The sequence below is a fragment of the Lithobates pipiens genome, unplaced genomic scaffold (assembly GCF_037356315.1).
Source record: "Lithobates pipiens isolate NorthernLeopardFrog02 unplaced genomic scaffold, aLitPip1_a1.2 Scaffold_146, whole genome shotgun sequence".
Lineage (NCBI taxonomy): Eukaryota > Metazoa > Chordata > Amphibia > Anura > Ranidae > Lithobates > Lithobates pipiens.
In genome coordinates this window covers 191,420-205,474 of record NW_027507735.1, presented here as the reverse complement: position 1 = coordinate 205,474, position 14,055 = coordinate 191,420, and the positions used below count along the sequence as shown (strand labels likewise).

General features: G+C 50.5%; 1 protein-coding gene across 1 annotated transcript in view; it reads left to right on the top strand.

Annotated features, from left to right (window-relative positions):
* Positions 1-6,364, top strand: part of LOC143981395 (cytochrome c oxidase subunit 6A, mitochondrial-like) — a 36,990-nt gene extending 30,626 nt beyond the window's left edge. Inside the window, exon 3 of the mRNA XM_077479220.1 lies at positions 6,188-6,364. Within this exon, the coding sequence (XP_077335346.1) occupies positions 6,188-6,283 (96 nt within the window). The 3' untranslated portion in view covers positions 6,284-6,364. The remainder of the gene's footprint in view (positions 1-6,187) is intronic.
* The last annotated feature ends 7,691 nt before the right edge of the window (positions 6,365-14,055 follow it).

The following is a 14,055-nucleotide window of genomic DNA, read 5'->3' as shown; positions in this document are numbered from 1 at the left end:
CTACATCCAATCTCTACATCCAATCTCTACATCCAATCACCAATCATCCAATCTCTACATCCAATCACCGATCATCCAATCACCGATCATCCAATCACCGATCATCCAATCTCTACATCCAATCTCTACATCCAATCTCTACATCCAATCACCGATCATCCAATCTCTGCATCCAATCACCAATCATCCAATCTCTACATCCAATCACCGATCATCCAATCTCTACATCCAATCACCGATCATCCAATCTCTACATCCAATCACCGATCATCCAATCTCTACATCCAATCACTGATCATCCAATCTCTACATCCAATCTCTACATCCAATCACCGATCATCCAATCTCTACATCCAATCACTGATCATCCAATCTCTACATCCAATCTCTACATCCAATCTCTACATCCAATCTCTACATCCAATCACCAATCATCCAATCTCTACATCCAATCACCGATCATCCAATCACCGATCATCCAATCACCGATCATCCAATCTCTACATCCAATCTCTACATCCAATCTCTACATCCAATCACCAATCATCCAATCTCTACATCCAATCACCGATCATCCAATCACCGATCATCCAATCACCGATCATCCAATCTCTACATCCAATCACCAATCATCCAATCTCTACATCCAATCACCGATCATCCAATCACCGATCATCCAATCTCTACATCCAATCACCAATCATCCAATCTCTACATCCAATCACTGATCATCCAATCTCTACATCCAATCACCGATCATCCAATCACCGATCATCCAATCACCGATCATCCAATCTCTACATCCAATCACCAATCATCCAATCTCTACATCCAATCACCGATCATCCAATCACCGATCATCCAATCTCTACATCCAATCACCAATCATCCAATCACCGATCATCCAATCTCTACATCCAATCACTGATTATCAAATCTCTACATCCAATCACAAATCATCCAATCACTGATTATCCTATCTCTACATCCAATCCTGATCATCCAATCTCTACATCCAATCACCGATCATTCAATCTCTACATCCAATCACCGATCATCCAATCACCGATCATCCAATCTCTACATCCAATCACTGACCATCCAATCTCTACATACAATCATCGATCATCCAATTTCTACATCCAATTTCTACATCCAATCTCTACATCCAATCACCGATCACCCAATCTCTACATCCAATCACCGATCAACCAATCTCTACATCCATTCACAAATCATCCAATCACTGACCATCCAATCACTGATCATCCAATCTCTACATCCAATCACCGATCATCCAATTTCTACATCCAATTGCTACATCCAATCTCTACATCCAATCACCGATCATCCAATCTCTACATCCAATCACCGATCATCCAATCTCTACATCCAATCACCGATCATCCAATCTCTGCATCCAATCACCGATCATCCAATCTCTACATCCAATCACCGATCATCCAATCTCTACATCCAATCACCGATCATCCAATCTCTACATCCAATCACCGATCATCCAATCTCTACATCCAATCACCGATCATCCAATCTCTGCATCCAATCACCGATCATCCAATCTCTACATCCAATCACCGATCATCCAATCTCTACATCCAATCACCGATCATCCAATCTCTACATCCAATCACCGATCATCCAATCTCTACATCCAATCACCGATCATCCAATCTCTACATCCAATCACCGATCATCCAATCTCTGCATCCAATCACCGATCATCCAATCTCTACATCCAATCACCGATCATCCAATCTCTACATCCAATCACCGATCATCCAATCTCTACATCCAATCACCGATCATCCAATCTCTACATCCAATCACTGATCATCCAATCTCTACATCCAATCTCTACATCCAATCACCGATCATCCAATCTCTACATCCAATCACCGATCATCCAATCTCTACATCCAATCACCGATCATCCAATCTCTACATCCAATCACCGATCATCCAATCTCTACATCCAATCACCGATCATCCAATCACCGATCATCCAATCTCTACATCCAATCGTCGATCATCCAATCTCTACATCCAATGACCAATCATACAATCGCTGTACATTCAGTCAGAACCCCCCACACAGGCAGACACCCCAGTCGGCTACATCCAATCACCGATCATCCAATCACCGATCATCCAATCTCTACATCCAATCTCTACATCCAATCACCAATCATCCAATCTCTACATCCAATCACCGATCATCCAATCACCGATCATCCAATCACCGATCATCCAATCTCTACATCCAATCTCTACATCCAATCTCTACATCCAATCACCGATCATCCAATCTCTGCATCCAATCACCAATCATCCAATCTCTACATCCAATCACCGATCATCCAATCTCTACATCCAATCACCGATCATCCAATCTCTACATCCAATCACCGATCATCCAATCTCTACATCCAATCACTGATCATCCAATCTCTACATCCAATCTCTACATCCAATCACCGATCATCCAATCTCTACATCCAATCACTGATCATCCAATCTCTACATCCAATCTCTACATCCAATCTCTACATCCAATCTCTACATCCAATCACCAATCATCCAATCTCTACATCCAATCACCGATCATCCAATCACCGATCATCCAATCACCGATCATCCAATCTCTACATCCAATCTCTACATCCAATCTCTACATCCAATCACCAATCATCCAATCTCTACATCCAATCACCGATCATCCAATCACCGATCATCCAATCACCGATCATCCAATCTCTACATCCAATCACCAATCATCCAATCTCTACATCCAATCACCGATCATCCAATCACCGATCATCCAATCTCTACATCCAATCACCAATCATCCAATCTCTACATCCAATCACTGATCATCCAATCTCTACATCCAATCACCGATCATCCAATCACCGATCATCCAATCACCGATCATCCAATCTCTACATCCAATCACCAATCATCCAATCTCTACATCCAATCACCGATCATCCAATCACCGATCATCCAATCTCTACATCCAATCACCAATCATCCAATCTCTACATCCAATCACTGATTATCAAATCTCTACATCCAATCACAAATCATCCAATCACTGATTATCCTATCTCTACATCCAATCCTGATCATCCAATCTCTACATCCAATCACCGATCATTCAATCTCTACATCCATTCACAAATCATCCAATCTCTACATCCAATCACTGATCATCCAATCTCTACATCCAATCCTGATCATCCAATCTCTACATCCAATCACCGATCATCCAATCTCTACATCCAATCACCGATCATCCAATCTCTACATCCAATCACCGATCATCCAATCTCTACATCCAATCACCGATCATCCAATCACCGATCATCCAATCACCAATCATCCAATCTCTACATCCAATCCTGATCATCCAATCTCTACATCCAATCACCGATCATCCAATCTCTACATCCAATCACCGATCATCCAATCTCTACATCCAATCCTGATCATCCAATCTCTACATCCAATCACTGATCATCCAATCTCTACATCCAATCCTGATCATCCAATCTCTACATCCAATCACCGATCATCCAATCTCTACATCCAATCACCGATCATCCAATCTCTACATCCAATCACCGATCATCCAATCTCTACATCCAATCACCGATCATCCAATCTCTACATCCAATCACCGATCATCCAATCTCTACATCCAATCTCTACATCCAATCCTGATCATCCAATCTCTACATCCAATCACCGATCAACCAATCTCTACATCCAATCACCGATCATCCAATCTCTACATCCAATCTCTACATCCAATCACCGATCATCCAATCTCTACATCCAATCTCTACATCCAATCACCGATCATCCAATCTCTACATCCAATCACTGATTATCCAATCACCGATCATCCAATCTCTACATCCAATCTCTACATCCAATCCTGATCATCCAATCTCTACATCCAATCACCGATCAACCAATCTCTACATCCAATCACCGATCATCCAATCACCGATCATCCAATCTCTACATCCAATCACCAATCATCCAATCTCTACATCCAATCACCGATCATCCAATCTCTACATCCAATCACCGATCAACCAATCTCTACATCCAATCACCGATCATCCAATCACCAATCATCCAATCACCGATCATCCAATCACCGATCGTCCAATCTCTACATCCAATCACCAATCATCCAATCTCTACATCCAATCACCGATCATCCAATCACCGATCATCCAATCTCTACATCCAATCACCGATCATCCAATCTCTACATCCAATCACAAATCATCCAATCTCTACATCCAGTCCTGATCATCCAATCTCTACATCCAATCACCGATCAACCAATCTCTACATCCAATCACCAATCATCCAATCACTGACCATCCAATCACTGATTATCTAATCTCTACATCCAATCATTGATCATCCAATCTCTACATCCAATCACCGATCATCCAATCTCTACATCCAATCACCGATCATCCAATCTCTACATCCAATCACCGATCATCCAATCACCGATCATCCAATCTCTACATCCAATCACCAATCATCCAATCACCGATCGTCCAATCTCTACATCCAATCACCGATCATCCAATCTCTACATCCAATCACCAATCATCCAATCTCTACATCCAATCTCTACATCCAATCACCGATCATCCAATCTCTACATCCAATCAGAAATCATCCAATCTCTACATCCAATCACCGATCAACCAATCTCTACATCCATTCACAAATCATCCAATCACCGATCATCCAATCTCTACATCCAATCACTGACCATCCAATCACTGATTATCCAATCTCTACATACAATCACCGATCATCCAATTTCTACATCCAATTTCTACATCCAATCTCTACATCCAATCACCGATCACCCAATCTCTACATCCAATCACCGATCAACCAATCTCTACATCCATTCACAAATCATCCAATCACTGACCATCCAATCACTGATCATCCAATCTCTACATCCAATCTCTACATCCAATCTCTACATCCAATCACCGATCACCCAATCTCTACATCCAATCACCGATCAACCAATCTCTACATCCATTCACAAATCATCCAATCACTGACCATCCAATCACTGATCATCCAATCTCTACATCCAATCTCTACATCCAATCTCTACATCCAATCACTGATCATCCAATCTCTACATCCAATCTCTACATCCAATCACCGATTATCCAATCTCTACATCCAATCACCGATCATCCAATTTCTACATCCAATTTCTACATCCAATCTCTACATCCAATCACCGATCACCCAATCTCTACATCCAATCACCGATCATCCAATCTCTACATCCAATCACCGATCATCCAATCTCTACATCCAATCACCGATCATCCAATCTCTGCATCCAATCACCGATCATCCAATCTCTACATCCAATCACCGATCATCCAATCTCTACATCCAATCACCGATCATCCAATCTCTACATCCAATCACCGATCATCCAATCTCTACATCCAATCACTGATCATCCAATCTCTACATCCAATCTCTACATCCAATCACCGATCATCCAATCTCTACATCCAATCACCGATCATCCAATCTCTACATCCAATCACCGATCATCCAATCTCTACATCCAATCACCGATCATCCAATCTCTACATCCAATCACCAATCATCCAATCTCTACATCCAATCACCGATCATCCAATCTCTACATCCAATCTCTACATCCAATCACCGATCATCCAATCTCTACATCCAATCACCGATCATCCAATCTCTACATCCAATCACCGATCATCCAATCTCTGCATCCAATCACCGATCATCCAATCTCTACATCCAATCACCGATCATCCAATCTCTACATCCAATCACCGATCATCCAATCTCTACATCCAATCACCGACCATCCAATCTCTACATCCAATCACCGATCATCCAATCTCTACACCCAATCACCGATCATCCAATCTCTACATCCAATCACCGATCATCCAATCACCGATCATCCAATCTCCGATCATCCAATCTCTACATCCAATGACCAATCATACAATCGCTGTACATTCAGTCAGAACCCCCCACACAGGCAGACACCCCAGTCGGGTATTATGACCCCCATGTGACGGAGAACCTTCATTGTCTCTTGCAGCCCTTCCCCTGGGGTGACGGCAATCACAGTCTCTTCCACAATCCACACACCAATCCACTTCCCACCGGATACGAGGAGTCGCACCACAAGCACTGATCCGGAACCTGCACTGGGGCCCCATGGAGGGGACCCCATACACGTATTGTATGAGCTGTAATAAAAGCAGAATTGAATTGTGTTGTGTCCTGTCACTTCCAGCATCCGAGGGTTCTGGGTAATGATCTGACTGGATAATGACCTTCTGGGTAATGACCTGACCGGAGGGTTCCGGGTAATGACCTGACCGGAGGGTTCCGGGTAATGACCTGACCGGAGGGTTCCGGGTAATGACCTGTCCGGAGGGTTCCGGGTAATGACCTGACCGGAGGGTTCCGGGTAATGACCTGACCGGAGGGTTCCGGGTAATGACCTGACCGGAGGGTTCCGGGTAATGACCTGACCGGAGGGTTCCGGGTAATGACCTGACCGGAGGGTTCCGGGTAATGACCTGACCGGAGGGTTCCGGGTAATGACCTGACCGGAGGGTTCCGGGTAATGACCTGACCGGAGGGTTCCGGGTAATGACCTGACCGGAGGGTTCCGGGTAATGACCTGACCGGAGGGTTCCGGGTAATGACCTGACCGGAGGGTTCTGGGTAATGACCTGACCGGAGGGTTCCGGGTAATGACCTGACCGGAGGGTTCCGGGTAATGACCTGACCGGAGGGTTCTGGGTAATGACCTGACCGGAGGGTTCTGGGTAATGACCTGACCGGAGGGTTCCGGGTAATGACCTGACCGGAGGGTTCTGGGTAATGACCTGACCGGAGGGTTCCGGGTAATGACCTGACCGGAGGGTTCTGGGTAATGACCTGACCGGAGGGTTCCGGGTAATGACCTGACCGGAGGGTTCTGGGTAATGACCTGACCGGAGGGTTCCGGGTAATGACCTGACCGGAGGGTTCTGGGTAATGACCTGACCGGAGGGTTCCGGGTAATGACCTGACCGGAGGGTTCCGGGTAATGACCTGACCGGAGGGTTCTGGGTAATGACCTGACCGGAGGGTTCCGGGTAATGACCTGACCGGAGGGTTCTGGGTAATGACCTGACCGGAGGGTTCCGGGTAATGACCTGACCGGAGGGTTCTGCAGGGTGAGGACCTTGGAAGCAATGATGGCCCAGGCGCTCCCTATGGTAAAGGTGATCCTGGGGGAGGCAGATGGGAGGAGCCGTGCAGGTGAGGCAGGATCAGGTGACCTGGAACCACCAACGCGTTTCACTCACATGGTGTGCGTTTCATCAGGGCCCTGCGAAGGTCCAGAACTGCAGATTATAAAGACTACAAAACCTCCCAGTGTCATCTTCATCACTTATCTCTGAAAATCCTTTCTAGTGCTTCATAAAAACGGTCAGAAATGTATCGATGTGACCGAGAAAACCCAGAAATAGATTGTATAGAGGAGGAGTAACGTTATGTACTACGAGGATAATTCCCACATGTATGACGGGCAACACGGGAGTCTCTTCATAGAGACCCCCCAACACCAAATCCATCCACCATCACCAATGGAGGCTTTTCATAGGAGGATCGAGGAACTCATCTCGATGAAATGATTGAATGGAGAGGATGGAAATAAACAGAAGTGATTAATGAAGAGCGATGCAATGATGACAGATTATTAATGCTCTGATGTGAATTGTAATAGAGGGGGGCGGGAAAGAAGTAAGTCCTACAACAAAAGAGGGGGGGAGGGGGTGGAGAAAGGGGGGGTTATTGATGACATGTCCCGATCCCCTCCCCCCTCCCGCCGGCCCCCCACCAGTCATCATCTGCCTGCTTTGCATAGATAAGCACAGAGACCCAGTGATAAAAAAATATATATCTTTTTTTTGTGTCAAAAATAAGAGATGTGAGGAAAACAGAAAAGTTTTATTTTAAACTTCCATTCGTATATTGGGGAGCCGGAAAAATCGAGTTCTCTCCTGTTCTCTTCCGTCTGCTGTATTTACTACAATTCACATCAGACCACCTCCTAATATCCGTCTACAAGAAGGAGACCTCTAATGAAGCCATGGCCAGGTGGGATCATGTGCCTCCATCCCGGGACTTCTTCTGAAGCCATCACCGGGTGGGGTCATGTGCCTCCATCCCGGGACTTCTTCTGAAGCCATCACCGGGTGGGGTCATGTGCCTCCATCCCGGGACTTCTTCTGAAGCCATCACCGGGTGGGGTCATGTGCCTCCATCCCGGGACCTCTAATGAAGCCATGGCCGGGTGGGGTCATGTGCCTCCATCCCGGGACCTCTAATGAAGCCAGGGCCGGGTGGGGTCATGTGCCTCCATCCCATCTATTGAAGCCATGACCCCACCCGGCCCTGGCTTCATTAGAGGTCCCGGGATAGAGGCACATGACCCCACCCGGCCATGGCTTCATTAGAGGTCCTGGGATGGAGGCACATGACCCCACCCGGCCATGGCTTCATTAGAGGTCCCGGGATGGATGCACATGACCCCACCCGGCCATGGCTTCATTAGAGGTCCTGGGATGGATGCACATGACCCCACCCGGCCATGGCTTCATCAGAGTACCCAAGATCGAGGCACCTGACCCCACCCGGCCATGGCTTCATTATAGGTCTTGGGATGGATGCACATGACCCCACCCGGCCATGGCTTCATTAGAGGTCCTGGGATGGATGCACATGACCCCACCCGGCCATGGCTTCATCAGAGTACCCAAGATCGAGGCACCTGACCCCACCCGGCCATGGCTTCATTAGAGGTCCCGGGATGGAGGCACATGATCCCACCCGGCCATGGCTTCATTAGAGGTCCTGGGATGGATGCACATGACCCCATCTGGCCATGGCTTCATCAGAGTACCCAAGATCGAGGCACCTGACCCCACCCGGCCATGGCTTCATTATAGGTCTTGGGATGGAGGCACATGACCCCACCCGGCCATGGCTTCATTAAAGGTCCTAGGATGGAGGCACATGACACCACCCGGCCATGGCTTCATTAGAGTACCCAAGATGGAGGCACCTGACCCCACCCGGCCATGGCTTCATTAGAGGTCCTGGGATGGAGGCACATGACCCCACCCGGCCATGGCTTCATTAGAGGTCCCGGGGATGGAGGCACATGATCCCACCCGGCCATGGCTTCATTAGAGGTCCCGGGGATGGAGGCACATGATCCCACCCGGCCATGGCTTCATTAGAGGTCCCAGGGATGGAGGCACATGATCCCACCTGGCCATGGCTTCATTAGAGGTCCCGGGGATGGAGGCACATGATCCCACCCGGCCATGGCTTCATTAGAGGTCCCGGGATGGAGGCACATGACCCCACCCGGCCATGGCTTCATTAGAGGTCCCGGGATGGAGGCACCTGACCCCACCCGGCCATGGCTTCATTAGAGGTCCTGGGATGGAGGCACATGACCCCACCCGGCCATGGCTTCATTAGAGGTCCCGGGGATGGAGGCACATGACCCCACCCGGCCATGGCTTCATTAGAGGTCCCAGGGATGGAGGCACATGATCCCACCTGGCCATGGCTTCATTAGAGGTCCCGGGGATGGAGGCACACGATCCCACCTGGCCATGGCTTCATTAGAGGTCCCGGGGATGGAGGCACACGATCCCACCCGGCCATGGCTTCATTAGAGGTCCCGGGGATGGAGGCACATGATCCCACCTGGCCATGGCTTCATTAGAGGTCCCGGGGATGGAGGCACATGACCCCACCCGGCCATGGCTTCATTAGAGGTCCCAGGGATGGAGGCACATGATCCCACCTGGCCATGGCTTCATTAGAGGTCCCGGGGATGGAGGCACATGATCCCACCTGGCCATGGCTTCATTAGAGGTCTCGGGATGGAGGCACATGATCCCACCTGGCCATGGCTTCATTAGAGGTCCCAGGGATGGAGGCACATGATCCCACCTGGCCATGGCTTCATTAGAGGTCTCGGGATGGAGGCACACGATCCCACCCGGCCATGGCTTCATTAGAGGTCCTGATAAGCTTCCTGATAAGAGCACAGTGACCAGCCTCAGTACATTGTGTATTGTAGTAAATAGAGAAGAAGGAGGAGAACAGACAAAGTCCAATGAGAAAAGAGGAGTTGGGGAGGGGGGGGGGAACATGTCAATATCCCCAAAATTACTCAGAACCCCCAAACATTATAAAAAAATTTCTAACACCCTAGAGAATAAAATAGCGGTCGTTGCAATTCCTTCTGTCATGACGTATTTGCACAGCCGTCTTACAACCGCACTTTTTTGGGAAAAAATACACTTTCCTATCCAGAAGCAAGAGAGCAGCGCAGGGTTGGGACTGCAGTCCAACCAGAAGTGACGGTTCTGCCGGCCGGAGAACCTGACGTGGTCAGAGGTAGAGGGGAGGCTTCACCACAAAGAGACCGACCACCTTATTACCGGAGACCTCAGTGAGCAAATACCGGAGCCGTATTCTCACCAACCGGGGACGGTGGAGGATCGGGAACTTCAGGCAGTGATCAAGCCAGGGACCCAACCAGCTGAGGTGATCCTTGCAGAGCAGCCTTGTGTGCCAAGACAGGGAACCAACCAGCGGAGGTGACGGTTGTAGAGAAGCCTTGTGTGCCAAGCCAGGGACCCAACCAGCGGAGGTGACGGTTGTAGAGAAGCCTTATGTGCCAAGCCAGGGACCCAACCAGCTGAGGTGATCCTTGCAGAGCAGCCTTGTGTGCCAAGCCAGGGACCCCACCAGCGGAGGTGACGGTTGTAGAGCAGCCTTGTGTGCCAAGACAGGGAACCAACCAGTGGAGGTGACGGTTGTAGAGAAGCCTTGTGTGCCAAGCCAGGGACCCAACCAGTGGAGGTGCCACTTGCAGAGCAGCCTTGTGTGCCAAGCCAGGGACCCAACCAGCGGAGGAGACACTTGTAGAGCAGCCTTGTGTGCCAAGCCAGGGACCCAACCAGTGGAGGTGCCACTTGTAGAGCAGCCTTGTGTGCCAAGACAGGGAACCAACCAGAGGAGGTGACGGTTGTAGAGAAGCCTTGTGTGCCAAGCCAGGGACCCAACCAGTGGAGGTGCCACTTGCAGAGCAGCCTTGTGTGCCAAGCCAGGGACCCAACCAGCGGAGGAGACGCTTGTAGAGAAGCCTTGTGTGCCAAGCCAGGGACCCAACCAGCGGAGGAGACGCTTGTAGAGAAGCCTTGTGTGCCAAGCCAGGGACCCAACCAGCGGAGGAGACGCTTGTAGAGCGGCCTTGTGTGCCAAGCCAGGGACCCAACCAGTGGAGGTGCCACTTGCAGAGCAGCCTTGTGTGCCAAGCCAGGGACCCAACCAGCGGAGGAGACGCTTGTAGAGCAGCCTTGTGTGCCAAGCCAGGGACCCAACCAGAGGAGGTGATGCTTGTAGAGCAGCCTTGTGTGCCAAGCCAGGGAACCAACCAGCGGAGGAGACGCTTGTAGAGCAGCCTTGTGTGCCAAGCCAGGGACCCAACCAGCGGAGGTGACGGTTGTAGAGAAGCCTTGTGTGCCAAGCCAGGGACCCAACCAGCTGAGGTGATCCTTGCAGAGCAGCCTTGTGTGCCAAGCCAGGGACCCCACCAGCGGAGGTGACGGTTGTAGAGAAGCCTTGTGTGCCAAGCCAGGGACCCCACCAGCGGAGGTGACGGTTGTAGAGAAGCCTTGTGTGCCAAGCCAGGGACCCAACCAGCGGAGGTGACGCTTGTAGAGCAGCCTTGTGTGCCAAGCCAGGGACCCAACCAGCGGAGGAGACACTTGTAGAGCAGCCTTGTGTGCCAAGCCAGGGACCCAACCAGCGGAGGAGACACTTGTAGAGCAGCCTTGTGTGCCAAGACAGGGAACCAACCAGAGGAGGTGACAGTTGTAGAGAAGCCTTGTGTGCCAAGCCAGGGACCCAACCAGTGGAGGTGCCACTTGCAGAGCAGCCTTGTGTGCCAAGCCAGGGACCCAACCAGCGGAGGAGACGCTTGTAGAGAAGCCTTGTGTGCCAAGCCAGGGACCCAACCAGCGGAGGAGACGCTTGTAGAGCGGCCTTGTGTGCCAAGCCAGGGACCCAACCAGTGGAGGTGCCACTTGCAGAGCAGCCTTGTGTGCCAAGCCAGGGACCCAACCAGCGGAGGAGACGCTTGTAGAGCAGCCTTGTGTGCCAAGCCAGGGACCCAACCACAGGAGGTGATGCTTGTAGAGCAGCCTTGTGTGCCAAGCCAGGGAACCAACCAGCGGAGGAGACGCTTGTAGAGCAGCCTTGTGTGCCAAGCCAGGGACCCAACAAGCGAAGGTGACGCTTGTAGAGCGGCCTTGTGTGCCAAGCCAGGGACCCAACCAGCGGAGGTGACGCTTGTAGAGCAGCCTTGTGTGCCAAGACAGGGAACCAACCAGCGGAGGTGACGGTTGTAGAGAAGCCTTGTGTGCCAAGCCAGGGACCCAACCAGTGGAGGTGCCACTTGCAGAGCAGCCTTGTGTGCCAAGCCAGGGACCCAACCAGCGGAGGAGACGCTTGTAGAGCAGCCTTGTGTGCCAAGCCAGGGACCCCACCAGAGGAGGTGACGCTTGTAGAGCAGCCTTGTGTGCCAAGCCAGGGAACCAACCAGCAGAGGAGACGCTTGTAGAGCAGCCTTGTGTGCCAAGCCAGGGACCCAACCAGAGGAGGTGACGCTTGTAGAGCAGCCTTGTGTGCCAAGCCAGGGAACCAACCAGCGGAGGAGACGCTTGTAGAGCAGCCTTGTGTGCCAAGCCAGGGACCCAACAAGCGAAGGTGACGCTTGTAGAGCGGCCTTGTGTGCCAAGCCAGGGACCCAACCAGCGGAGGAGACGCTTGTAGAGCAGCCTTGTGTGCCAAGCCAGGGAACCAACCAGCGGAGGTGATCCTTGCAGAGCAGCCTTGTGTGCCAAGCCAGGGACCCAACCAGAGGAGGAGACGCTTGTAGAGCAGCCTTGTGTGCCAAGCCAGGGAACCAACCAGCGGAGGAGACGCTTGTAGAGCAGCCTTGTGTGCCAAGCCAGGGACCCAACAAGCGAAGGTGACGCTTGCAGAGCAGCCTTGTGTGCCAAGCCAGGGACCCAACCAGCGGAGGAGACGCTTGTAGAGCAGCCTTGTGTGCCAAGCCAGGGAACCAACCAGCGGAGGTGACGCTTGTAGAGAAGCCTTGTGTGCCAAGCCAGGGACCCCACCAGCGGAGGTGACGCTTGTAGAGAAGCCTTGTGTGCCAAGCCTGGGACCCAACCAGCGGAGGTGACGCTTGTAGAGAAGCCTTGTGTGCCAAGCCTGGGACCCAACCAGCGGAGGTGACGCTTGTAGAGAAGCCTTGTGTGCCAAGCCAGGGACCCAACCAGAGGAGGAGACGCTTGTAGAGCAGCCTTGTGTGCCAAGCCAGGGACCCAACCAGAGGAGGAGACGCTTGCAGAGCAGCCTTGTGTGCCAAGTCCGGGACCGAGCAGTCCAGCAGGGGTGAAACTTGAGAAGTATCGGGAGTGCCAAGCTAGGGACCCATAGGAGAAGCGGGGGTGACACTTGAGGAAGATACCACCACAAAGATTGGAGGAGCTCAAGGAGTTCAGAGTCAGTGAAGCAGAGGGTCTCGTGAGAGACCAGGAGCTCAGTGTATGGAAGAACTACAAGGAGAAGCTGTAGTGAAGCTGAAGGAACTGTTACACTTTGTGTTAGGAACTGTTAAAGACTGTTGGCATAGGAGACGGCGTTCCTGCATGTGCAGGCGTGGCGCCTTCCTGGGGGCCTTTCCATGCACGGCTGTCCTCCTGTTGAAGTCTCGAAGTCTGACAAATGAATCTACAACTACTGAAGGGTATCCTGGCCCTAACCCTCTCTCCCCCCCAAAAATAAAAAAAGGACTATTAAAATAAATAA